At 40.5% G+C, this 26,966-nt stretch overlaps 1 protein-coding gene across 6 annotated transcripts; it reads left to right on the forward strand.

Annotated features, from left to right (window-relative positions):
• Positions 1-19: 19 nt before the first annotated feature.
• LOC310897897 (uncharacterized protein) lies at positions 20-26,764 on the forward strand. 6 transcript variants are annotated; one of them, XR_014582675.1, is made up of 6 exons: positions 20-649; positions 1,095-1,231; positions 17,481-17,595; positions 20,429-20,595; positions 24,891-25,058; positions 26,128-26,764. XR_014582675.1 is itself a non-coding variant. In XM_083832053.1 (4 exons), the coding sequence occupies exons 1-4, from the start codon at positions 338-340 to the stop codon at positions 18,945-18,947; spliced, it is 495 nt and encodes a 164-aa protein (XP_083688179.1). In that variant the 5' UTR covers positions 20-337; the 3' UTR covers positions 18,948-20,406. The 6 variants fall into 6 exon arrangements, 1 of the variants encoding a protein (XP_083688179.1); XR_014582674.1 differs by having other exon boundaries at positions 20-1,231; positions 17,481-17,599; XR_014582676.1 differs by lacking the exons at positions 20-649; positions 1,095-1,231 and adding an exon at positions 1,254-4,176.
• Positions 26,765-26,966: the final 202 nt, after the last annotated feature.

Genomic DNA, 26,966 nt, shown 5'->3' on the forward strand with positions numbered 1-26,966 from the left:
CGTGGCGGCGGCCGCCCGGCAGGGGGAGCCGGCCCGTCATGGCGGCCGGCGCTGTCCCCGCCCTGCCTTCGCCATCCCCACGGCGACCCTCAGGGGTGCCCGAGTGGTTTGGGCCGTTCAAACGCGTTGTGTCCTTCCAGTGTTCTCAAATAATAAAGGATATCCCTGCTTTGCCTCTGGTGGCCCCCACATTCCCCCTACCACCACCGTCACCCACTAAACCACGTCCCCAAGCACCACGTCCAGCCTTTCCTTGAACACCCCCAGGGACGGTGACACCACCACCTACCTCCCTGGGCAACCCGTCCCAATGCCCGACTGCTCCTTCTGAGGAGAAATGCCTCCTCATCTCCAGCCTAACACTCAAGAAATCAGCAGCAGGCCCAAGCTTGCTCTGGTGAGGCCGCACCTCGAGTACTGTGCTCAGTTTGGGGCCCCTCACTACAAGAAGGACATCGAGGCCCTGCAGCATGTCCAGAGCAGGGCTACGAAGCTGGTGAAGGGCCTGGAACACAAGTGCTGTGAGGAGCGGCTGAGGGCACTGGGGTTGTTTAGTCTGGAGAAGAGGAGGCTTGGGGGAGACCTCATTGCTCTCTACAACTACCTGAAAGGACGGTGTGGGGAGCTGGGGGTCGGCCTCTTATCACAGGTAACTTGTGATAGGACTAGAGGGAATGGCCTCAAGTTGCGCCAGGGGAGGTTCAGGTTGGAGATGAGGAGACATTTCTCCTCAGAAAGAGCAGTCAGGCACTGGGACAGGCTGCCCAAGGCGGTGGTGGAGTCACCGTCCCTGGGGATGTTCAAGGAAAGACTGGACGTGGTGCTTAGGGACATGGTTTAGTGGGTGACATTGGTAGTAGGGGGATGGTTGGACCAGATGGTCCTGAAGGTCTTTTACAACCTTAATGATTCTATGATCCTCTGAACAGCAGCATGCTATAATTAGACACAGAGACAACAAAAGTACATGCTTTTTCTGTATACTTGCACATCCAAGTCACACACGAATAATAGTTCTGATTTTTTGGCATGCTTCGAAATGTAAAAAAACCAGCAGAATGTGTGCCTTTTTATCATGCTTTAATTGCATTCAGACATTGAAAGTGATGCGAAGGCAAGGCACCGCCTCATCGGGCAAGGAGGCAATCCAAATGAACGTGGGCTGATCCTGCATGATGCAGCTATCATGGAAGAACTTCTGGTCGTTCTGGAGCCCAGCAGCTGCACCTGGGTATGTCTTGCACTCTGGTATAGATAAGCTTAGCCTTAATATTTTCCATTTTCACTGCATGATGTTCTCATATTTTTTAAAGTCAAGGTTTAATGTTGTGGGCTGGAGTCAAATACATTAAGCAATTGCTTTAAAATCCTGTTCTTTGTCCAGAAAAAGTAGTTAATCCGTATCTCTGAAGTCACTCAGCTTATTGAACCCAGCAAAGAGGGCTTGGGTGTGGAAGTTGCCTGTGCACAGCTGTTAGACTTGCTGTGTAGTTTTGGACACATCGCTTAACCGGCCCAAGTCTCAGTTTCAATAAGCTGGACATGTACCGTGCCATATCATTCTAATGGCCATGAGTAAAGCACCTGAGCTCTGGGAATGAGAGATGTTTCAATTTGGATTTTAATCACTTGTTGGTTTGTCAGAATGCTTCTGCAATGCTTCCTGTTCAGCAACGGCAAAGCGTACTCTGCTTGGAGGTAAACTAGAGTTTAATTTGGGAGACTCGAAGAAAAAGGATGAACAAACAATGCATTTGCTAACTTGTCTGAGATCACTAGATCTCTGTAAGTATGTTTATGAGTTTAATTTCGTTAATTAATATGCATCCCCCATAACTTTTACTATGTGAGACTTTTCTTGACAGGGATTTAGACTATTAGTTAAATAAAAGCCTGCATTACAAGGGGTTAGTTTAAGAACCACAGTCAGAAATCGCAGTGTAATTAAAGTCACTCAAGAAATAGTGACATTGAAGTCTGCCAATCACTGCAAAATATATGGTTAATTTGCTGCTTCTAGCATAACATATAAGATTACGCATCAAAAGGATGCAAGTTCTGCACCAGAAATAGGCCTGTTAAGGAGGAACTCGTGTATTTCACAGCATGGTCATTAACTAACGCTGTTCTTGCTACCAACTCTTACTGGCAGCTGCTGGATAGCCTTAAAAGGTTTTGGTGTTTTGTTAAAGGTCATGTACAATGCAGGAGAGGAAATATAACGTGGTTTGAACGGAAATCTATTTAAAAACTTACTTCACCCAGTTTAGTTGAACCGAGTTGTTACTTAATGTTCAAAAGAAAAAAGAAAACACAGAGTCTGTAAGGAAGAAAGTAGCAGAGTGTGTCAGCACCTAGTTAGTAGCGGGGAGAGAAGCTGTACTGTGGTCTGTACTTGTCAGTGTCAGTTGCTGCAAGCAGGGTGATGGAGAATGTCTTCTCCATGCCAGTGGATGCCAGTGCATCAGTGGGGCACGAGATCCATTGTCTGCATGAGTGGCGCTGAGGAACACAACACCCCAGAGATTCCTCACAGCGTTAGTACTTGTGAAGTGCTTGCACTGTGCTAATAGTACAATGTATTTGCAAATAAATCGTAGTAACAGAGATTTAATTTAACTATATCCAAATCTAGTACAGGGATTGGTATTTCTTTTGTGAGTCATGCAAGGAAGTCTTGAAGGGGGAAGCTTAAAAATCAGTGAATTGATGGGTGTAAATATGGGGCACTATATATATTTGAATTGTCCTCCTTGTGTATATATTGCACATTTTCCATACTGCGTATATTCTAGTTAGTGAAACTTGCTTAGGAGATTGCAAAGAAACAAAGAAAAGAAAATAATATATATTTTTTTTTCCATTCTCAGTGTAAATTTTAAATGTATTTCATGACTTTGTTTTCTTGCAGTAACTTGTAAAGTAACCTTTGCATAACATTGTGTAAATGAAAAACTTCTCTTCCAATGAGCTAGTGCCCACTAGCTGTTCTTGTAAAGCCGTGGAGAGACCTACCCACCATTTCCTGCTGGGAGATGGTGCAGTTACTTGCTGTGAGTTTTGCAAGAGAGCAAGGCTTTGTGATAAAAGATAATAAAAGTATAATGACTAAGAAGAGTGCTGAAGCTTTTGAGATAAAGTACTACATCTATCTCGTACTGAGTTGAATGGATTTTTATGAACCTGCCAATTTAGTAATCTGTGTCTATCTGAATGTGCAGGCATAGAGAAACTGCACAAACAGAGGCAGGAAATGCTCACAACAGGAAGGGAAAAAGGGCTTTGGGGACACTCAGAGCTCTGGGCGGTATAGCAGGGAAGGGAGGGTCTGGGAGGAACAGAAAACATCTCCTTCATGTCTGATCAGCCTGAGAAGAGTTCTCCATTAAACGAAGTGGCAGCCTGGAGCGTATGAAAGCAGAGGAAATGGTGTGTTCCTAGTCCCACTTTCACTTCTAACCGAGCCGGCTCAGTGAAGGTGTACAGGAGGTGCCGATGCCAGCTCTGTGCAGGCTGGGGAACCCGAGGCACTTTCCTGTGTATTTGAGGCCGGTTCCAGTGCTGTTGTGGCAGAGCAGGGGAAAGGCACTCCACCTGAGTGTTGGGATTAATCCTTTTCTCTTCATTAATTGGTTTTGTTTCCTACTGAGGCGTTTTATCTTTGCATCAGAATTATTTCATTGCTCTATCAAAATTAAAAAATGAGATTCCAAGAAAGCATCTCTTAGAATTGACTAAACACTGAGTATTATTTGTTGGATTTATGATCTAGTGGAGACAGTAACTGAGAAATATTCAGGAAGTCAGAATGCTTCCTAAATCTGTTACGGGTTAAAGGGCAGGTTAGCCCTCAACACACACACATACAACATTGTTTGAATACCTCATTAGCATTAAGGCACCCTGCCTTTTACCAAATCTTGAATATCTAACTTTCCTGGTTATCAAAACCGAGCTTGCTCAGGTATCCTGTGCAGGATACTTTTCCTGCTCAGAAAAGACAGCTCAGGTGTCAGGCCGTGTAAAAGGAGAGTGCTCAGCAGGCCTGGGTTTGTGTGCAGGACAAAAGGGACCGGATTCTCCTCCCTGTTAGCAACACCCATTCTGAGTCATGCATGCTGGAAACAGTGGCACAGTTGCAGAATGTCTTCATCTGGATCATATGATCCTGTGTAGGTAACACAGGGGTTGTTAAGTGGGGTTTTGGACGTTGAATTAAAATATGTTTATCTTGAGCACAGGTTTTTATTGGTGGGGATTTTTCAATAATATTTCTTCCCAATATAGAGAAAACATTTTGCCTCTTTAGTATCACAGAATTACAGAGTATGAACTATTAGTTTTGTTGATTCATTTCCAGATAAACATAAGAACACATTATAAAAGTCATGTTTTTGTTTCTTTTTAAATTCAGTTTAATTCGATTCCAAGTAGTATCTCTAGCCTGTTTGGCATCTGCCATTCACATTTTTTAAAAGACAACTACAGACAAAGTTATATCAATCAGGCATTGCAAATCATAATGAATTTTGATCATGATATATGAGGTGATGCTTTGTCACAAAGGCCCAGATCCCTGTAAGGCATATACTTCCATGCATTTCACTGAAAACTAGGGGCCACAGATAGCTTTATTGCAGAGAAAATCTGTTTTTTTTTCAGCTATGGCTTCTTTTTGAAGCACTTTAATTTCTCATGGCCTAACCTGAAGCACTGAAATGTGTGGATGGGGTGTCCTGGACATCGAACGCCTCAGTCATGGCAAGCCTCTGGATGCTCTGGGCTCTACTCTCCATTACCCTAAATGTTCTGCAGTAGTTTTGGCATGTGCAGCAGATGCAAAGTGTTAATGAAATTGAATTCTCCTCTATGTCCTTGGTAACATTTTATGGACACGTTGCAGAGCATCCAGATAACAAACAGTGGACATTCAGATATTTGGGAATCTGATTTGCAAAGATTTTGAGTTCTTTTCATACCAGCTGAAGCCAACGAAACCACCTTCCGAGAACTGGGTACCAGATATTAAAGTCTGGCAGGCAAAGCTGGCTTATCCAAAATTAAATGCCACCTCTGAAAATGTAATTTTAAGTGATTATCACATAAGGGATGTCCAAGACAGAGCCCAGACCAGAACCTGTATCATCTGATGTGACCACAGTGCTGACTTTTGAATACTTAATCAAAAATTAAAGGAGTTTTCAAAACTTATCCAAAGCATATGCAGAGTCATGTTTTGACATAATTTTGTGATGATAGATTTCTGATTACTGAGGACTATTTACAGCTCAAATTTTCAAAAAAGAGATTTCAAATCAATTCATTCCACGTTGCTGTGGAGTTCATCCTCATAACAGTAAAGGTTACTTTTAACAAGTAACAGGTAACCTTTTCGATTGCTTTTTTACCATTTTTCTATTTTTTTAATTCAGTGTTTATAGAATACTTTTACACAGATATATGCTTGGTCCCATTAAAAACACGCCAATGCAATGCTGCTGTTTAGAAGGAAAATATTGCCACATGCTATTGGTTTTTAAGAGTAGCCCTTATTATATTCTTTTTAAAAGCAATACTTAGAAAAGAAAAAAGTTTCAGAGAACATGACATGTGAGGTAGCAGTACTTCATGGGTTTTATTTAATTGGACTGTGTTTGCTTGCACTAATGACTTCAGGAACAAATTGAGTCGCTGGTAATCAAGCTAGCCTCCATTTGTGTACATATACATGTGAAAATAAGGATATGAAATTTGCAGTCAGAAGTTATTGTCAGCAAACCCATTGCTGGGTTTGATCTGTAGATGCTAGATTGATCTGTAATGTACTCAACAGCTCGTGTATATTTTTTCTGTAGAGATGACATCCTGCAGTGTTGCACAGGTATAAGCGATTCAAGAACCAGCGTGGATTTTAGGACAAATGCAGGACTCTGTGGAGTCTAGCTCCACATGAGAGTGATGGCAAGGGAAAGGAAAGGTAGCATTGAAGTGCGTTAAATTAATCTGTTATTTCAATTAATTTCAGGAAAAAAAAGAAAAAAGAAAAAAAAAAGACATTCCGTACATAGTGTGAATTAGAAATTGGCAATTTGCAGTGACTGAAGCAAGATGAGGTATGACCAGAAACTTCAGAGCTGACTATACCACGGAAGTAGGACGTGAGGGCAGACTGCCAGGTGCTTGGTAAATAGGCCACGTGTGAGAATATTGGAGAGATTAAATCCTGACTCCTGTGTCGCTTGGAAGCAGCATACAAGAGGTTAGGAGATGGAAACATCTGTATGCTGGCTTCCTGGTCTGTGGGATGCAGGAAAGCCTACTGTGCTACTGTGCTGCAGGGTCTTTCAAGCTCCCCTTCCTCACAGTGCTTGTTCTGCTGTCCTTGGAGAGCTTTACACAATGGTTTGAAGACCAGGCAGGTCTGACCAAACGAGAGACATTTTATAATGAAATGCAGCCTCCTTCATTAAGTAGCTTTTCCAGAAGGTGTAAGAATTGCCATGCGATATTGCTATGTGGTTTGAATTGCACTTTTCACTTGTTTTCAAAAGACTTAGCGTATTAAAACGCTTTTGTTTTTAACAAAGACCAAACTGATTTTAAAAAATAGGATGGATTTCTCAGAAATGCTGGACATTTGCAAAGTTGATTGATTTATATGCAGTGCAGATGCTCAGCAGATTCACTTTTTTTACCATACTCCATTTAGTGGTAAGAACTTTATTATATGTAAGCAACCCAAGACCTATTTCAAAAATAGTGGGGTTTCTGTTTGTCTGTCTGTTTGTTTTGCTTGTTTGTTTTCTGCTTACTGCCATGGCATAAGGGAACTAATTTGTTCAGTGTTGAGGTGGGAACTAGTGAGTCGTGTCCTTGAAATTCCTCACTGCAGGCTTCTGGAAGCTACCTTGGTTGGATGAAAGCTAAAACTTACTAAGATTGAGAATGAAAATGCAGAAATAGCTAAAATAAGTGGATGCTCCACTAGCTTAAAATAAGGGAAACCTCTCTTCTGTTCATACACTGAAAAATATCTGAAACTTTCAATGACCAATTTTGCAGAGATTATTTGCCCTACATTTCAAATGAAATAAGGCAAAATAGATGGGAAAGGAAAGGAAATAAAGGCATTTATTTTTTGTAAATTTCAGGTGAAAATTGAATGTAGCCAAAACTTTTGTCTGAAAATTGTTCTGCTTCCTTACAAGGAGAATATCAAGGTTTCAGGCTAGAAACTAACACCGTCACGCACATTTCCTTTGATTCCAGTAGCCAGGCTCATGAAAAGAAAGTCTCAGACTGTGAGTTTTTAGCCTAATTGATTAGAAGCAAAGAACCATCAGACACCTGAAGTGTGCAAAGCATAAGTCTGTCCTATAATTTCTTAATTTCAGGGTTTTTCATGCCACTTGAATGTGAGGTTAGGATTAATCATTGGGAAAAAATGCAACCTTTCTGTCTTTAATCTTTCTTCCTTTAATCAGCAGTTTGTAAGCACTGTAACATGTTTCAGATGTCAGTAATTCATTTTTATCTGCCAGTTGTTGAACGTGTATCATAAAATGGAGAGGTCCATATTTTGAAACACAGTGTAGTGAAACACAGCGTGGTGCTGCCTGAGGAGGAAATCATCTCCTTTTTGGATTTTCATTAGATCTAATAGCTATGGATATCCGTGGAAGTGTAACGGTTTGTAAGTTATATTGCCAACATATTGCACAGCTGCTCTACTTCCTGTAGCTCATGTAAATCTTTGTGACTGATTGTTTTTGAAGAAACATCCTTTCTTTCTAGAATTAGCCTTACAAACAACGGAGTTGTAGGAGAAGCTCCTTGATCAGGTTACTGATTTGCCAGTGAGTGACTAGGGATTTAAGACAGGAGGTGGCAGCCTTGAGTAGCATCTCACTGCTCTGTCTGCTGAGTTAAGCTCAGATCTGAACTGTAATAGGAGGTAGGCACAAATAAATCGGGATCTGGGTCCTTTTTCTTAAACGTCGCAATGACAAGCTGCTTAGATATTGAAGACAGCAACAACTAGCTTTGTGCTTTGTGTCTGGTGATTAAAAATGTGGCTAAGTTATTATATGGCTGTAATTTCGGAGTTGTATGAGTTTTCTCAGATTTTTTTTTTTTATATTTGTATCAATATCTGCAGAGGGAAAAACTAACACAGAGGAGAAGCAGAATTGAATCTATCCTATTTTCCTCTGGGTTTGTTTCTTCTTACTTGCAAAATCATGTTGCAACATAAAATACTGTCTCATCTATGATTTTATTTCAAAATAGATGTATCTAATTCTGGTGCTCCTGTAGGTATCCTGGAACGTTGGGTGTTTCTCCATTGCTCCTTGGTGGCCAGAAGCAGATAGTAAGACACTTCTGTCTCTCTCATGAGCTACCACAAAGTAATGGCAAATGAGCCTACTTTTATTAAAAAATGTCACTGACTGAAGTTTTCTAATCCACAAGACAGTGCAAAACCTTGCAATTACCCTGTCTCAGCAGAGTGGGGAACTGGATGACATCATTGTTTTTTCCCTGTGAATGAAAAAGCTTAGCTGGAAAAAGACAGAAAAAGATCAAGTGAATCACAGTAGCTACATGCAACATCCCATTTTTAATCTTTGAATAATCTTGAAGAGGCCCACTCACTGGGATGATCAAAACGTAGCCAAGAGAGTTCTGCAACATTGCTTTTTTTCCACTGGGTATTAACAGTAGGATTTTTTACTTGTAAATTTTACTGTAAAATTTGTGCACCTCTTGATTGATTTTTTCCCCAGAGTCCCACATTTTAAAAATATGTATTTTTGACAAAATATCAGTTTATAGGTTTTTTTTCATTCTGATGCACATGAAATGTCTTCCTCCAAAAATTTACATGTAGCAAAAGTTACACTCAAAATCCTTCGGATAGGATCAGTTGCGACTCTGTTCTACGTAGAAGGTATACGTTTGTGTAAGCCTTGATCCATGACAGAACTACAGAACTCATTTCCTAAGCTTGTTTTTTGCCACAGCCTATAGACAAAAACTCTTTTTATTATTATTTTTTATATTATTTTTTATTTTATTTCCCCTGTGGCTGGAATCCTTCAGTTAGACTGTGGATGCACAAATTCGTCTGCTCCCCACAGAGACAGTAGTCTACCTGGATGGATGTAAATGCAAGACTGGGTTTTCTGTGATACTCCAGTCCTGTTAGACATAGCAGACATTGTCGTGAAACCTTTTGTTTAATCTTTTCATTAAACAAACATTTTGGTAAGTTTGCATAAGCAGTCGCCTAGCCATGGCTTCCACACAGCCTTTTAATAACTAGCAGGGTGTGGTGATTAAGTTTCCTCAGAGGCTTTTCTTCCATCTGACTACCAAAGAGTAATTTATTCCTCAGTTAACATCATTTGCTTGCGTTGCTTCTTCAGCCTCCTTCATCTGTAGGAGATGGATCAGTGAGTTAATAGCTGGTTTTTTTTTAGTGCAAAAGTGAGGGGGGGGTGTGATTCGTTCATTTATTCCCTAAAGAAATAAGGATTATGCGATCATACTCTGCCTATCCCAACACTCAGCACTAATAACACGGAACCCCCTTGGCCATTTCACTTTAATATGAAGGACAGAGGACTCCAGTCTTGCAGCACATGGAACTGATAAATTTTATGAAAACAGGTAGCTGCGAGGAGGGAAGAGATCCTGCTACTAACTTCAAGAGAAAGAAAGTTTGTAGTGTGAGCTCATTTCTTACTTGCCAACTGAAAATTTATTCAGGCTCTCCTCTGAGGCAGAGATCTCCAAGAGGCTGGTGTTCACTACTGCGCCCATTGCTCAATTCAGTATTGCTCACATTGTTCGCAGTGCTCACCATATATTCATCTAGGGATAGTTCTCACTTCGGTGGCTGCTAGTGGAGACAAGGCACAAGCAGGTCTTAAACAGTATTTGTGCTTTGGTTTTGTGGAGTTCTGCAGTGGGATGACAGCTGCCACAATGTGAACATGTGGCTTCCCTTTGTAGTGAATACAAGGCTGTCCCGTGCCTCTTGTATCTCGATGGGGTACCTGCACGTGGGTGTCGTGGGGCTGTTTTAGATAACTCGGTCGCTAAACATTCCTGTGTCCTTCTGGAGGTGCAATGCAACGTACTCGATGCTTAGGAGGTATGAAACGCACAGAATTTTGGAGTGTCTGTAACAGAAAATGGTATTTGTTCATTTCGAATATAAACGCTCAGTTTCAGATAGCAAAATGATTTATTTGGGGTCAAGATGAGTACCCATCGTTGTGTGTGCATGTGTTTATTTTTTAAATGAGGCCACTGAAATCATGAAAGAAAGTGCAAAATTTGCTTCACACAGTTGAGCAGTACTGGTCTTACAGCAGTCTTAGCTGGAGGGCTGAGTCGAACAGCTGTTCTGGGTATGTCTTTAAACTAAACTTTTTAATTTTTACTCCTTCACAGTCATGTTTTGGGGACTGGAGAGTATGCCAAAATTTTGCTCTATGAAAAAGTGCAATAAACTTGAACCTTATAATGTCTGTGGTGCAAGAGAAATATAGTTTCCTTTTAAATTTCTTTTTAGACTGCTAAGGACTTCATTTCTGTTTCTTGGTTTTCACAAGACAAAAGCAACTGCAGCCTTGGCTAGTCTAGAACACGGGCAGAAGTTTGCTCCAGATCCAGATGCGCAGAGGAAGGAGATTTTCCATCCACAGCTACATGGGTCCTTCTAGCTGTTACAGACTGACCAGTCACACAGCAGGTTCTGTGAGTCCTCTCTAATTCATATTAAGCACAGTTAGGTAGATTGTATTAAGCAGTTTAAAATCCTAGTCTGAGATACGGCAGGTAGCTTTGCGTCACCTGAATTAGCAGTACCCCCATAAACTCTTCTGTTAGCACATTTGAAGAGTGGCGGGGAACTTCTGTGGTTGTTAAACCTATCCACTGGCATTGCAAGATGTAGAAGAAATCACCTGTACGTGGCCTGAAGCCCTGTTGATAACGCACAGGCACATGGCATCACGGGCATGATTTCTGCCTGCACAAAAGAGAAATTAATACAGTTTGGGAGCTTGAATATCCAAACTTAATGAACACAGAGAAAAAGACTGACTTGTATACATATATAAACCAATGTCAGTGAGCAGGATCACATTTTAAATAAGGCCACTTAAGCAAATGGTTTCTACACTGAGAAAAATCATAGGTGAATGGAAGTGGTGTATTTAAAGAACTACACAATGGTTTGGGGCACCAAGGAGATCTACTCTGAGTATGGAAAGAAGTCCTCACTAAATATACACTGGAGATTTAAAGAGGAAGGGATAGCTGCAATATAAGGGATAATCTTGGACTGTGAATGGCACGAGCAGATATTTAGGGAACCCTAACTCTCTGTGTGGTAGGAAAGTTTAAGAGAAATGAGCAAGTACTTCCACGAGCAATGGAATCAATGAAGCCTGATTTCCGATAGGTTTGTGTCCCATACTGGATTCTGCTACATCTAGTCAGATGCAAGATCTGATCCATGGTTTCCCCCTGGCCTGGATGCTCTTTGTGTCTGTCCTAGATGGATTGTCTTGTGTCTGCTAAGAATGGGGCTTTTACTGCGTTCTTTCCCATGGCTGGAGGTGATGTTTGTATCTCTTCTTCCTAGTTGGCTGCTTATTTCTGCTAAACTTGCAACAAATTTGTATCTTGAAGTCTGTGTTACGCTTTCAAATTTATTTGAAAAGCAGGCACTGGATTCAAAAGCTATTTGAAGAGGAAGTGAAGACAGCAGAATTGGTGCTCGCACAAAATGATGATATAAGCCTTTTTTCCTTAGGAAATCGGAACAGTTACAGAAGGCACTTCCCTAGATATGGTGGCTTCCAGCACTGGCAAGGTCATCGCACATTGAGGGGTTCTTGTTGGCACAGAGAGCATAGACATGGAAGCAGCACTGAAGCCTGTTTTCACTTTGTGGCCCTTGAAGTTGTTTCACAGGGAGCCGGCATACAAGTTTATAGCGTTGTACTCTTGTGGTGGGTTTGTTGGAGTTTTTTTCTTTCTTTCTTTTGTTGTTGTTGTTGTTTTGTTTTGTTTTGTTTTTTAAACTTGATTATTACTAGGTGAAAATATTCATAGTTCAAATTCCAGATTTGCTCAAAATCTATGTATAGATTAATTTTTTGTTAGGCTGGCATTACTGATATGATTTATTTTCCTTAACCTGTTAGTCATTCCAATACATATTTTCTTTTCTATGAGAGAGTTGCAGGTATGTGTGGGAAAACAAAATCCAGTAACAGGTGCATAAAACAATCTACCTAAACATGCATCTAGATCAATTTTAATAGGCACATTTTGTGAACTGGAGCAATTTTCTGTAGTTCTTATCAGCATCTTTATCAATTCTTCATTCCAGTAGGTCAAAACTCCATTGTTTTGCTGATGTTTTTGTTAACTTGAAAAATAACCCTCCTTTGACTATTTCAGACCCCGTAGCTGAAATATGTGGCAGAGGTAGGCTATTCTTTTGTCTTAGGAAAAAAAAAGAAATGCTTCAATGGAACAAGAAAGGAGAAACTGTCAGAAGAGTTGTACAAAACAGCTCTGTCTCTGAAAATTTCATTTAGCTCCTGCCATGGGTTTGGATAATCTAGTTCATATTTTCAAAAACAGTTAAAAATTTACTGTATACAGTAATAAATACCTCGTATCAGAATTAGTAAAATAAAATGTAGACTTTGTGTAGATTACATCATTGTAGGTAAAAGATACACATGCTTTGCACAAAGCAAACTGCTCTATCTAGATGCTTATCCAAGTACAAGTTTTCCCACCAAATACAAAACATCTGTTGATGTAACTAGAAGAGGAGACTCTCTGTAGATATTGGCAATAACAAGACTTCTTTGCCTCTATGAAATAGTCTGTACGATCCTCCCAGCTACTAGGGCTTGTAATAGAATAGCCATTTCAGTTAAACAAACTGTGAGATTATGCTTCCAGAAAGTGGTAATGCCTCTACAACAGCAATACATAGACTAGACCTTAGTACGTTTGCTAGAGTGGTCTAACGACACAGTTCTTATCCAAGGATAAATTTGTTTTAAATCTGAGAAAGTTAATGTCTATTAACTGCTTTTATGTAATTTCTTACATTACTCTGTGAAATGGTAGATTCCCACAGTCAGTTCCTGCCTTCCAATCATTCCTTTTTCAATCCTAATAAGCAGTCAGCTTGCAAGGCACGAGCCCTTCTATCAACAGTTGCAGTTCATAATATTGAACAATGCTGAAGCAGATAGATTGGGATTCCCCTCTTTAAGGAACTCAGGGCATTGCAAAACCCCCCAAATGACTCCTTTACAACACTGACACAGATGGCATGACTGGTGTGCTCAGCTGACTCCTGTCCGAGTAGTGCAGGGGTGGTTGTAAACAAGCAGTACCTTGACTGGTCAGATCTGTGCTTGCATAAGCTTAGCCAACATCTGAATTAACTCCTGGTATAAAAAAGGTAGCAGTGTTGTTTTTTTTTTTAGGCTCATTAGACCATTTTCCTGCACTGAATGTAAGGTTTGTCAGCAGAATAGAACTGAACCTTGGATACCATCTGTGAGTTTGTTGGGTATGTACGGTAAAAAAAAAAGAGTTGTCTTCCAAAGAACTCCTTTTAGTTAAAATTGTCAATAGCAAATCCCTAAATTTGACCCGAGAGTTGCTTAGAAGAAAGAAAACTGTTCTCTTTCATTCCTTTACAGTGTATGAAAAAGGCCTGGCAGGTTATTTCTTAAGTGAGAGGAGGAAGTCTTGGCCTCTACTTCTGCTGCTCCAGAACAAAAATATTCAGCTGATACCTATGGCTAGCTGCTACACCAAGAGCTGAAAAAGGTAGAATTACTGAATCTTAAAAAAAAAAAAAAAAAGTAATAATCCTTATTCCCAAGTATTAATTCATTAATGAGGGTTCATATTTTTTAATGCAAAAGATAAAAAGCATTATTCATTATTCAAAAGCTCAACTGTCATGTTACGATGTTTTAATTCCACTACTTTCTAACTGTAGTATTCTTTCAGTAAGGACCAGAGCTCCTTATATGTAAAAACAAGTTTGGGAAGAAAAGAAAATATAGTTTGAGGCCTCCATGAGATATTACGAGGGTTAAATGCCCTCTTTCTGTTTGTAGTAACACTTTATATACTGTGTGAAGGAGAAAGAACACACAAAAGATTTAAGTAATTACCCTATATTCAAAATACATTCAAATTGGTGTAGGAATAAGGCTAGTAGGAAAAAAATGATGCATCTTTCAAAAATACTAAAGAATATTGTCAGCTTAAAAAGTAAGTGTTGTTCAAGAGTATTTCACTGATTTCACTGGTGCATATCTAAGAAAATCTGAAAGCTATAGCTCATGAGCAGGACAATTTTTCATTCCATTTATTTTTCTTTCCTTCTCCCCATACTTTTTTCTCCTTGAAGCTGTCAAAGCCTTGCATGTTGGGAATTTTACTCCCTGGTCTCATGCCCTGAAATATGACCTCATCATTCCAGACCAGTCTGTGGCAGTCATTTAGCAGTACCTCTGCAAAATACGGGGATATTGAAAAAGCTATCAAAAAGCATGCAGCTTACTTTCTAGAACCCAGGTTAAAAATTTAGTGCCAATGCAAGACACGTCTGCTTTTCTCTGGTGAAAATGAGAAGACTGAATTACTGAGACAATAACGATGGAATCCCATGATGGTGTTGTACACAGCTTTTCTTTTCCTTTTGAAGAGAGCTCAGAAGTAATTGACAAAATAAAATGAATCACACCCTAAATTTCTGGCATTTTGTCTCAGCAAATGGTCAATAGTCAATAAGGAGCAGCAGGCATTCGAGAAAATTGACTTGTTCCATTTATCTTAGACACCCATATCGGGATAGAGGAACTTGTCCCTTAGAAGGAGGAAGGGATACTTGTACGTGCAGCTATCGTCGCTTGGCTTTTAAATGAATTCTACTCTAACTAGCCCATCTGACCTGTTTTCTGGTACTGGAAACAAATGAAAATACGATCAGTATTTGCAAATGCAAAGCTCTGCAAAAATAGAATGAATTCTTCTATATTTCACCCTACTTCACGGAGAGGAAGAGAAGATTTTTTTTTTTTTAATCTACCCACTAAGAACGAAGTGCGGATTTGTCTCTATGGTTCTTGGAAACTGCCTTTGCTCTGCTATTTCCTGTTATTTTCTCAAGCTGTGTATTTCAGATGTGAATGGGAACCTACTCAAAGACTGTGTTTGTAGCAGTATGATACGATGCCTTGGACAGATGTAGATGGGTGTTACTTGCCAGTGAAAAGGCAATGGAAAGTGAAAGCATGGCAGAAAGTTTTCTCATTTTAGTTCTGAGGATTTGATCCTCCCTGTCTATGCACTACAGTAAACACCCATAGCCCTCACCAATGCTGACCTTGCTTGGCATGTTCAGCAGAAGCTGCCTCCTAAATCTCATTCCCTGGTAAGACCTTCAGCACTTTGCGTGAGTGTTGCTCGTTTCATCCTCAGACACACTTTACACTGCCACACGGTGAGACAGCAAGTGCTTGCTTCTGTAGCGTTGGCAGTAGCACCGAGCAACTCCTCTCACAGCGCTTTGCTGCAGTCTGACACTGGGAAGTTGTCTGCAGGCCAGACAGTGCTGCAGGACAAGCAGGCACTTCTGAACAAAATTTCTGGCTGTGTCAACAGATGATTAAATTTAAAGACTAGGCATCGCCGCTGTTCATTTGAATGATTGTGGTGCTTCAGCGCATGCTAGTGTTTGGTGACATATGTAATTTATAGGAATTTGTTTGTATGTCTTGGGAGGGGGAAATATATCATTGCAGTGATCCGACACCTCATCTATGTCGGTGGCCTTATTTCAAATCTTTTTGCATGCCAAATGGAATAAGGTGCTTTCAGAATCTGTAAATGACCTGGCAGGAACCGAATGATTGTCCTTAAAACCATTTGTACTTTCTGTTTTGTGACCTTGGCAGATCAGCGATTGGGAAAGTTGTTCACATGCCATCTGCACCTGCTAGTTTTGCAATGCAGCAAGAGGTCATTTCCTTTCCAAACATGACTGGCTTCTGATACCAGTGGGAAATTGGCAGCTCTTATATGAAAGCAGTAGATTCCAGTTTCTTCTTTTGGCTTTTCACTGAGATAGGAAAGGAGTTGTTATTGTTATGGCCCCATGTGCTCTGTGTCAGAGCTCTCTTCCCCACATAACGGCTTTTTCAGTCACTCAGAAACAGTTTGTCAATAGTATATGGCATCATATCTTGTATTGTATAATATCATATTGCCCTGAGATATTTTTTTCCCAGTATCACGGCCTTAATTCTAAACAGAGCTGCACAACCTACAGCAAAAATATTTGCCTTTTATTTAGTCTCATGGCCTTTCTTTCTCTTTTCTGTGACAGAAGGGGAGAGTGCAGAATAAAGTTGCTATCTAGACCTCCATGTGGTAGGGCTTAAGAAACAACATAGCAGGATCAAACTGTGCTTTTCTCCTTATTTCTTTGCCATATCAAAAAGATGAGATAAAGGGGTGTTTGTTGTTCTTCTAATTCTCTTCCCCAGAGAGGATGGAAGCTGTTGCAACTTCTTTATAAGATGTCCTTAATATCCGTGGGTAGGGAATCACAGCACACATTGCCTCATGTCCAGCCTGAAGCATCACCTTTGCAGAGAGAGAAGCGTAACGGAGCTGTGCTGCTGGGCAGAGAGTGAAAGGAGATGGTGGATTTTGTTCTCACTCTTAACAGCATAAAACAGCTGCATTGGCTTTATATGTGCTTCAAAGATTTGCTTTCTCTGAAAGTTAGGGCAAATTGGTGCATACAACGTGTGTCTTTACACATTCATGGTCTTTTTCTTCCTGTCAGCTATTAGAGATGGTGATAGGATCATGTGTTTTTGTCCACGTTTTCTTGTAGCCTTGTTAATGAAACAGGTAATCCTATTTGTCTTAAAATCAAGGCAAATATCTCTCGTGGTCTGTCCATCTGTTCCAGACACTAACAGCATGCTCATCACCATGGTATTGGAACAGTCTGGTACACAAATAGCAATCAGCAGTTATTAACATAATATTATTACTTGGTCCATAAAGCTAATATTGGCAGAGATACTAGACATCACACACTGTGAGCTAGTTTCTCAGCAGATGTACTTTGTTCTGCCAGAATACGATAATATTATGTATAAAAATCAGTAAAAGGATGTATTTTTTAAATTATTTCTTGAAAACAGCATAAATTGCCAGTATAATATAAATCAAAAGTTTCTCTTTACGTCAAGTAATTATCAATCCCATTGCTATCTTGAAGAACAGTATTCTTCACAAAACAAAGTTTTGTTGTTTTTTTCTTATTGTTGTTTTTTACATGTATTAGCTAACATCAAGCCACTGAAAGTTCCTTTCTTCTCTTCTCTGTCCTCCAGTCATTGATGCAGACTGATACGGAAGTGACTCTTCACATGCAGAAGGTCATTTATCTCAAACCTGAACTGCACAAGCTAAGGTCTATTCAGGACGAGATCTTCCTGCCAGGAAACGGTAAGTCGCACTACTTCTGCACATGCTGCAGAGCTTCGATACTTTTTGAAAGGAGTAAAACTTGCTTTCTGCTTTGCTGGCCTGTGGAAGGAACGTGGACATTTCAGACCAACTTTTTCAGGACTCATGTTCTAAGGGAAGCGGACTGCAGTTCCCCAAAATATTCTGACCACCCTGTAAAATTTGGAGGTTCCCTACCTGTCCTTACACCCCTCCATGCATCTCATTTTCACACACTCAAGAAGTCCAGCTTCAAGTGTCTCCTTTTCATTTGGTCCCTCTTCCTATGATATAATGTAAAGATTTGTTTCAGAGTTGAACAGCCACACTTTTTTAATCTCTGGTATTTAAACTGCTGGTTAAAATGAGTCGTTTCCTCTCAGGTGTCATATTTGTGCAGATCTGGTTCAAGGAATAGCTCATATATATATATATGATTTTCCTTTCCTTTCTTAATCAGAATATATTCCAGGGAGACCTATTTTGCAAGCTTGTCTACTGAGACTTCTGCACAGAATCAAAATGGAGCCTTTTCAGATTGTAGCTTTGCAGTTGCGGTGTTAAAAGTATGAAGCAAAAGTGAAACTGGGCCATCATATTTGCTAGTTTTCATATACAACTACTTTTCCTTGCTTTAGATAGCAAATTCCTGCTAAACTAACATTTCTGTAAGCACTAAAGTGTCCAAACGTGCTGCTGTAATGAAAGGGAACATCTTTATCTGAGCTGGTTGTGATTATGTCAGACACAAACAGGTTGTGGCAGTAGTTCCTCTTTCACTGAACATGAAACTTCAGCAGTCACGATAGTGGTTCAGTCTCCATTTTCATATTAATAGCACTTTTATTTTTTTAATGTTAACATAAAAAATTACACTTGTAAAGCAAACTAATTAAAAATGTAAATGGAACATTAATAGTGCTGTTGCCAAGCAGGCTGTATATGTGTGTAACCTTGCTAAAATGGATGGAAAGACCAGGAGGAATCTTGTTATAAAAACAGAGGATCATTCCCTACAGCTCAGTTCTGCCTTCAGCACTTAGCTGTTGGCTCCACCTTCAGCACTTAGCTGTTGGCTCCACTGTGGGAAGGAGTCTAAAGTACTGGGTGACTTTCATACATGTCTAGATACAGTGCAGGGCAAAGTGCAATATTTTTTATCCTGTCATTCCCTTTTATCAGTCTCAGTTATTAAGCAAGTGGTGCAAATTAAGATCAACCTTGACTTTAACATTTAATAGGGATTTCTCATTAGACAAACTACATACATGTGTCCCACTACACTTCTTGCAGGGTCTGTGTCTCATGGATGCCTGCCAGGCTGTCCATTCAAGATAGAGTCCAGCGAGTAGGGAAAGAAATATGTTTGGCATGACTGCAATGAACTTAAAAATAAATGAATAAATAAAGTTGGAACTTTCTTGGATCACTCTCTTCTGTCTTGCTATTGTAGGCCAATATCTCGGTTCTCTGCTGTCGATTGCTTTGAAGCAATGTTATTGAGAAGAATGAGTCACTTTTGTCTCCGTTTAATGCAGTTATCAGGACTGAAAAGCCATAGCTGGACAAAATGCCTTCTCCGCAGTTCACTTTGTGTAGCTCTTTTTATCATGTACAGTGACTGCCCACCAAAAGGAAATCAAGATGCATCACTTCCCGTTTTTTTTTTTTTTTTATAAACAGGATCTCTTAACAAGTGTTGTTGTATCCATGAACAGAAAGTAGTTACAAAGGTCTAGTTTTATCTGCTCCCCTGATTGCAATGGATATTGCAATATTACCTAATGCCACCGTGGAGTTCTCACTTGGTCTCTTAATTTTAGATAGGCTGCATCCTCCTCAACAATCTTTTACGTTTATGACTTGAAGCATAACATGTAACCACTAAAATAGGGTGGAACATTATTTTGCACAATTTTGAATGGCTACTCAAAGTAGGAGCTGGGGGAGAATGATGGCCTTGTAGTTTTGTAGAAGTTGGTGCCTCCCCAAATGGCTGCTCTGAGTTGAGGTCATTCAATTTGACAAATGTTGCTTTAGTACATGGGCACACTCTAGAAAAGATCAGGTGGAATGCTTTGAATGGAGGCTGGGGTCTCTGATAATGGTAATTACATGCCGGAAACTGCAATAGTCCCGTGCTCTTTCTGAACCATACTACTAGAATTAAAAGCAGCTGAAAATCATCTCAGCGGAAGCTATTACCCTTGTTCCCTCATGTGCTGTATTTCTTCCGTGAGGATCTCCAGTGGATACCAAGCAGGGAAGCAAGTGTAGTTGTCCTGATTTTTTATTCTTCAGCTGCTATCTCAGATAATAAGCCTGTGTGGCTTTCTGACCCACCCCACTTGGTGATGCTCTTGATTTAGATATGATTTTGCTACGTGTTCTGAGCTATGTATTTTAGCAGATTTTGTATTTGAGCATAAAACCCCAGCCATGCAATGAATATTACATGGGACAGTATTGTGTTAGATAGCAGCTGAATCCGAATAATGTCATGTATTCAAAATGTGACCTTTTTTTTCTACAGTACAAAAAGAATCTCATTACTTAATGAACATAGGCAATACTTGCAGTGTGTAGGGATTGATTGTGTTTAACTGTGAACTACTTGATCTTTAAATGGCTTTTTGTTGTTTTTTTCTTAAGCTAAAAGGAAGAAATTATTTCAGTACCTGATCTTGAATAACATTCTTTCAAATTATTTTTCAGCACAGTAGCCAGTGAAATGTAAATTTTTTTATTTTTTATTTTTTAATTCCTTAGCAGTGAATTTATAGCTCCTGAAATTATATATCTGTTCTGTCTCCTTTTGTTTGCTTCTCGGGAGAAACCGAAGCTGCTTCATCAGTGCCATTTCCATACTGTGTTTGATCTCAGGAAAAGGTCTGCATTGATGAATTAGTGCAACAACACTACCAGTCATAAAAGAATACATCTAATGAGAAAATCCAGCGGTGACTTCTAGGCTGGATTGGTCATCCCTCACCCACAGTGGTAAGGAGTCTTTTGAGATCTGGGGGAAACTTTTTGGTACACCTGGAAATCAGTCTTATTATTTAAGCATCTAAATATAGAATTTGGAATTTAGCATTATGTGCCATGTGAGAAAAAAAAAAGTATAATTAATTTCCACTGTGGACATTTTAGTACCGAATTATATTTTCATTTTGGTAATGTGTCTTGTATCTCAAAGCCTTTGCTTTCACGGTTTGTTTTTTTAAAGTTTGTCGGACATTACACAATGTCATTTTGAATCCGACAAAGCACCCTTCGATCATGCTGAGTGGTTCCAGTGAATACCAATTGCAGAATTAGCCTGCTAGTAATTAAATGTTGCTGTCTCTTAGCTTGAAAATGAAACACCTCTATTGAATTTAATTCTTTATTTAGTTTGTGTGTCTAAATAGTATGGATAGGTGTACCAGGTCAGTGTAGACAGCATTCAATCTGAAAGAAAGAAAGAAAGGAAAAGGAAAGAGGGAAGAAGAGAGCATGACAGAGAAAGTAAGAGAAGGAAGAAAGAATCCACCCAATCATTAAAACATTGAACTGCAGTGGAAAATTTTCATGCTTAGCTGAACCCTGAGTGTAATTTCCTAATTTTGCCTATGTTCTATCCAGATAAAGGGTTCATGTCTATATTAATTTTCACTTACAGGTACTGTATTTGAAAATCAAATGACTATTCACAATTTGCAAGTGATAAATTGTGTAAAATAGAATGCATTACCTATTTGTTGAAGCCTACAGGTGAGGGTGTACTTATTTCAATAAGCAGAATCTAGGTTCATTACCTTTTGTGGACTAAAGAACCTGTTGAGTGCTCGCTTCCCATCTTGGCCTTACTACAGTGCTAAGCTTTACTGCTTGAATTCAATCATTAATGTCTTAAGCAGAATTAAGCCTCTATTATTATTTTTTTTTTCAAACACTTTTTCCAAAAAAGAGTATTTTACAGTTTAGACAGCACTTTGCTTCTTCAAAGACTTTATTAAACTGATCTATGCCATCCTCCTCACAGGACTCTAGTAGGGTACCCTTGAATGATCCAAATGAAAAGAATTGTTAGATTCTGTCTAAAATAATAAGGATGATACCTAATCCTGAACTGACATCTGAAAGATTTGATATAAAGGTTAGCAATTACAAATCTGTAAGCTAGCCTCAATTAGCGTTGTCTGTGCTGCTTCAGGATGAAGATGAAGGCATTTGACTGTTAACAGACACAAAGCCTGAGCTTTCTCTCTCGGGTTTTTGTTACATTTAAGGACTCATGCTGAATAACAATAACAAAAGATGAATCCCATCTGGTTTTCTGTTGATTGTTAGTTTAATTCAGTGTATGACTACTCAAAGTTTAGTCTGCCAGCCAAGGAAGGTATGCAGTTATCAACATTACTGATAGGATAAACCAATTATGTAAGCTTATTTTCAAAGTCTCTCCAAATCCCATAATACATAACAAAGCAAAACTCTTGAGGTGAAACGCACCTGTTTACAGAAAGGTTCAGCATGAAATAGAGGTGTCATTTAGAGCTTTGGGTAGACTAAATGACCTTGTTGACTGATTCTTTGCCTCCAGTTCTCTCTTCCCTATTGCCATTTTTAGGCATGAAATAGAGCAGGAAACTTAAAAGGAAGTATGAACAAGAAAAACACAGAGTTGTAAGAAAGATTTTTGTGTATAGAAGGCTGTGGGGGCCCAGGCACCGACAAGATCAGAATGTGCTGCGTTTGGGGGGTCTAGTTATTGCTGTACCTTTGAACTTTCACAGTATTTCCCAAACTGTATGTCCAACCATTGACATGGCAGGGGTACAAATTAATTCTGTGTGGGAGGATTAATACTGTGGGGAGAGAAAAGTGCCTGTGGGACTTGGCAGAAGTTGCTTGTCCTTTCCTCACGAAGATATGCATTTGTTCCTGGGTAGTGTGGGAGGTGGCTCCTCCTTTCTCCCTGCATTTGAAGCCACCGTGATAACAGATGATTGCAGGAGACAATCAACTATGCAACTGCAGACCCAAATGTCATTGTAGAGGTCTGAGATTCTTTCTCCCAACACACAACTAAGCTGTGCACGTGCATGTAAGCAGCTTCACAAGGTCACTAACAAATGCCCCAAACCAAGTTAAATGGAGCTCACTTGGGGTGTGAGAACAAAATGTGAAGGGGTAAGAAAAAAGAAAAAGCACGAACAATAGGAAATCTTTAAAAAATTAAGAGGTCAGAAGGGAAAATAATGGCATTAAAGGCTGATATTGAAGAAAAGGTGTGAGGCAGTAGAAGATGAAAGAAAGTACAGCCAATGATGTGATTTGTCACTGTTCATTCAAACTGTATCCCTTTGCCCACTTCTGGATGCCATATGCATATGTAAGAAAATACCACCTTTTTAGCCTAAAAGGACTCTCCAGAACCCTCTCCTCCAGAACCCTGGCATCAAAACACAATAAAACAACCTTCGGTTTTAAGTCATTGACGGTTTTAAATAACATCTGTGCCCAGAAGAGAGATGCCAGCCCAGCTGGATGAATACATGCCAGAGCATTTAGATGATAACTGGTATGATGAATCAAACTCTTAAGCAAACAAATACCCAGGTACGAGAGCAGAGCGACCAAATTCCAGGGTGCACTACCCTGCTATCTCCGCTGGGTTGCAAAATGCATGACTCAGAGGTAGGAGATAGCCCTTGGCAGTATCTGCGAAGAGTACTATGATCCCCACTTAAGCAAACCAGTGGGTTCTTACTTCCTGATATTTCTGGGCCCTTTTCAAGTGCGCTTTGTAGCAGTACTCTGTCCCAGTGTTTATGTGGCAGTCAACCAAAGTCTGCATCAGTAAGAAAGGGTTCACTACTAGAAGGAAATAGCTTAAGCTCGCTTGAGCTCTCTCTTCTTTATCTCTGGTGGCACTGAAGATTATAATTAAAAAGATACCCAGGATATAACCAATGAAGTAACATGTACTGAACTCACCAGCAACCTTAACTGAAAGCCTGAGCTGCTTAATTTATCCTTGGAATCATTTTACCACTGAGCTTTTTTAGGTTTCTTGTGGGTGCTGTCATAAATGGCCTACGGGAACAGGGGAATTGCCACTTCTGGAAGGCTTTAAGAATATTGCTATTGGGATTTAAATAGATACAACTGAAGCAGAGGAAACAATGAGATTGTCTCTTGGTGTCTCTTCCAATGTTACTTTTTTCTCTGATTTTAGCAGATGCATTCAATTACTGCCCTGAGCTTGCAGTGTTCAACTGCTTCCACTAGGCTTGTGCAACAAAAGGTCTAACTACCAAACCCCCTGCTTCCTCCGTGGCACCTCATGCAATACAGAATGCGGTCTTGTCAGTTTTGCAGCAGGTTGGGAAATCAAGATCTGAACTGTGTCGACACTGCAAACTAAAGTAAAAAGTAAAGAAAGGTATCAGAGTTAATAGTTTTTCAGCTTAGTTTCCTCTGCTGCTCAAAATTATCTTCTACTTCAAATCTGAGTTACAGTTACCTCGAGAACTCCCATGTGCTCACCACAGCACTGAAGCAAAACTGGGCCTGGGTTCTGAAGAAAAGAGCCAGAACAAGGTGCTAGATTTCCTTTTGTAAGTTTCCCAGCAGAGATTTACCTGGCCAGAGTTAGATGGCTGCTCTTCAAGGAGAATGCCCTTCCCATCCCACCAAATGCTCTTGACACTTCACCCTGCTTGTACCTACTTGTTTCCGCCTGCGACTGGAACCAATGTGAAACCTCAGGATCTGGTCTCCTTGCTGTAAGATGAAAAGGCACAGGCTGTATGAGGCAAAAATAAGAGGTAGAGATGGACATCAGGTGATTCCTGCTGATTTTCAGACCTGTAAGTTCTATTACACCATCTAGTTACCCGCCTCCTGTAAGAAGCAATGCGCAATAGTGGACTAGCACTTTTAAATGGTTCCAGAATACCATTTCCCTCCCCAGTTCTGTTTTTCTGACATCAGACTGTACCTGAGTGTTGGTTCATTGGTTCTGTCCCTCACAGTGGCACCCAAAGGTCCCTTTCCAAAGGGCAACTTACTTCTCCCTTGCCCTTCGCTTCCTAAATCAAGAATTAATAAAGAAGAGAAGAATGTGCCAACACCATTTTAGATGTGCTGCCAGCACATCTGAAATGGGCTGGTTGTATTGTCAGAAAAAACATCGATAGCTGAAAAGCACTGCAGAGAGATTAAATACATGGGAGGATTGTGAGCAATACAAGAGAGACACGCTGCTATTGATAAGTCAAAAACACTGTTTGTTTGTTCCCCAGCACTCTCAGTATTGAAAGAGTCATTTGCAACGTCTCAGCTTGCTGTTGTGTATTCCTGGTACCTGACCTTCTCAGTCTGGCTGTTGTGCATCTGCTAGCCTGTGACCTTCCCACTGCATGGATCAGATATTGAGAAGGCAGGGGAGAAGGAAGAGCAGAGGAAGGCAGGTAGGGAAATAAATAACTGAATCATTTGTTTTGTTTTGTTGTTTGTTTGTTTATTTTTGGTTTTGCTTGGTTTCATTTTTTTTCTTATTTTATGCATAGTCTAGGGAAAAGGACGCTGCCAGAGGCCAAATGATATCTGAATGCCACTGTACTAACATGACACCTTTATGGGGAGGCAATACCTGAGTCAGAGGCATGATTCCCCTTACCAATGGTTCAAGAACTGTTACACAGGGCAGAGAAAAACTTTTTCAGGGTAAAAACTGTTTAAAAACTGGTAGAGAGCAGACCTGAAACCATCCCTTGCCCTGTGAGCGTGTGGCATGATTAAATAGCTTTAAAAAAATATTGACCATTTTGTATGAAATAAGGGCAGAAGAGGAAGGCAGAGTGAATCCTATGTAGCTCCCCACTTCCTGCAGGCTGCAGTCTGTAGGGGCAATACCCTTATGGTCCCACCAACAGTACTGGAGTGGTCATGTGGGTTCCATACTACAACAAAAAACGTGCTCAGAAGTGGATTATGCAGCTGTAGCATTCTTTCTCCATCATTTGTGCTGGTTTCCCTCGTTCCTCTACCCCCTTAAACCTGCCTGTGGCCATCGCCACTTGCTCTCTCCCTCCCTTCCACTCCCTGAGCCATGCCCTGTCCCCTTCTACCCCCATTTCCCCAAGCATCCTCTGGCAGTGACTGCCACAAGCATCTTTTGTGGCCTCAGAAGGAGAGAGATAGGAAATGGCAGGTCTCAGCTTGCCACCTGAGCAGGGACAACAGCAGGGATCAGCAGAGTTCAGCCTCAAAAACAGGAGTTAGTGGGTCAGAATAGTGCCCTGGGGTGCAGAGAACCAGGGAAGGCGATTATAGTTCAAGGTAATCTGCACTCATGGCTTTTCCTAGGCTGCTCCAGTAGAGCAGTAGAGCCAAAGCCAAAGGAAATTCTGCAGCTGATTTCCCTAACAGGATAAAATCAGCTGCTATTGGCACAGGCAGAATGCAGCCCTGGAGGTATATGAATAATGTTTCCCCAACTGGCATCTGAAATCGCTGCTTGCGTTATGCTCCTTCTAGTGAGAGACAAGCAAGGCATCTCGGACCGTCCAGTGGTTTGCGGTGTTCAGGACAAACCATGAATGCCTACTTAAGCAAGGAGGAGGAACAGGACACAACGTGATACACTGACAGTAAAATTATCACTCTGATCCCAGCGAGAAACCAGGCAGGGGTCCTGAGCCTGTTCATCTGGTTAAACAGGTACACGTGCAGAAACTGACAGCAACAGATGACCTCAGCCTACAACATGGGCAGTGGAAGGTCATCCCTGCACCTCCCTGCAGAGCTGACGGAGACCCACTTTTTGTGCTGCCCCCACGAGAGCTTACACCCAGCCTGGAAGTGACAGGTTACCATGCCTGCCATGCCGCTGCTTCAGTCGCACAGATAAAATATGCTCTTCTCAGACACGGAAGCTATTACTTCTCTGCGATGAAACAGCATCCCACACTCTTATTAACCTGTGACCTACTTCAGAAGCAAATTTAATTTGCAGCTTTCATAGTTAGCTAGCGCTAGCATTGGTTTGTTCCTGTGCCTGCTCTGAGTTCGCTGGATCTGTACAGTCCCAAGTATGGCTGAGCCCTATTTACTGTGGCCTATAAGCATTATTCCTCAGAAAAAGAAAAAAAAAAAGGAAAAAAAAAAAGAATAAGGTATTGGGGTGGTTGAAGCTTTTTGTTTCATTGGAGAAAAGTCAAGGCACAAATGTTAAAAATGTCCCTGCAAAAATGACTTCTGTATCAGCAGAGAGTGATGTTCTGTCTGCTAAATGAAGTTTGTCATCTGGGATATTCCTACAGATCTGGTCACCTTACACAGAGCATCTCAAGAACTACACTGTATGGGAGAGAAAA

This window comes from Anser anser (genome assembly GCF_964211835.1).
Source record: "Anser anser genome assembly, chromosome: 3".
In the NCBI taxonomy this organism is placed as follows: domain Eukaryota; kingdom Metazoa; phylum Chordata; class Aves; order Anseriformes; family Anatidae; genus Anser; species Anser anser.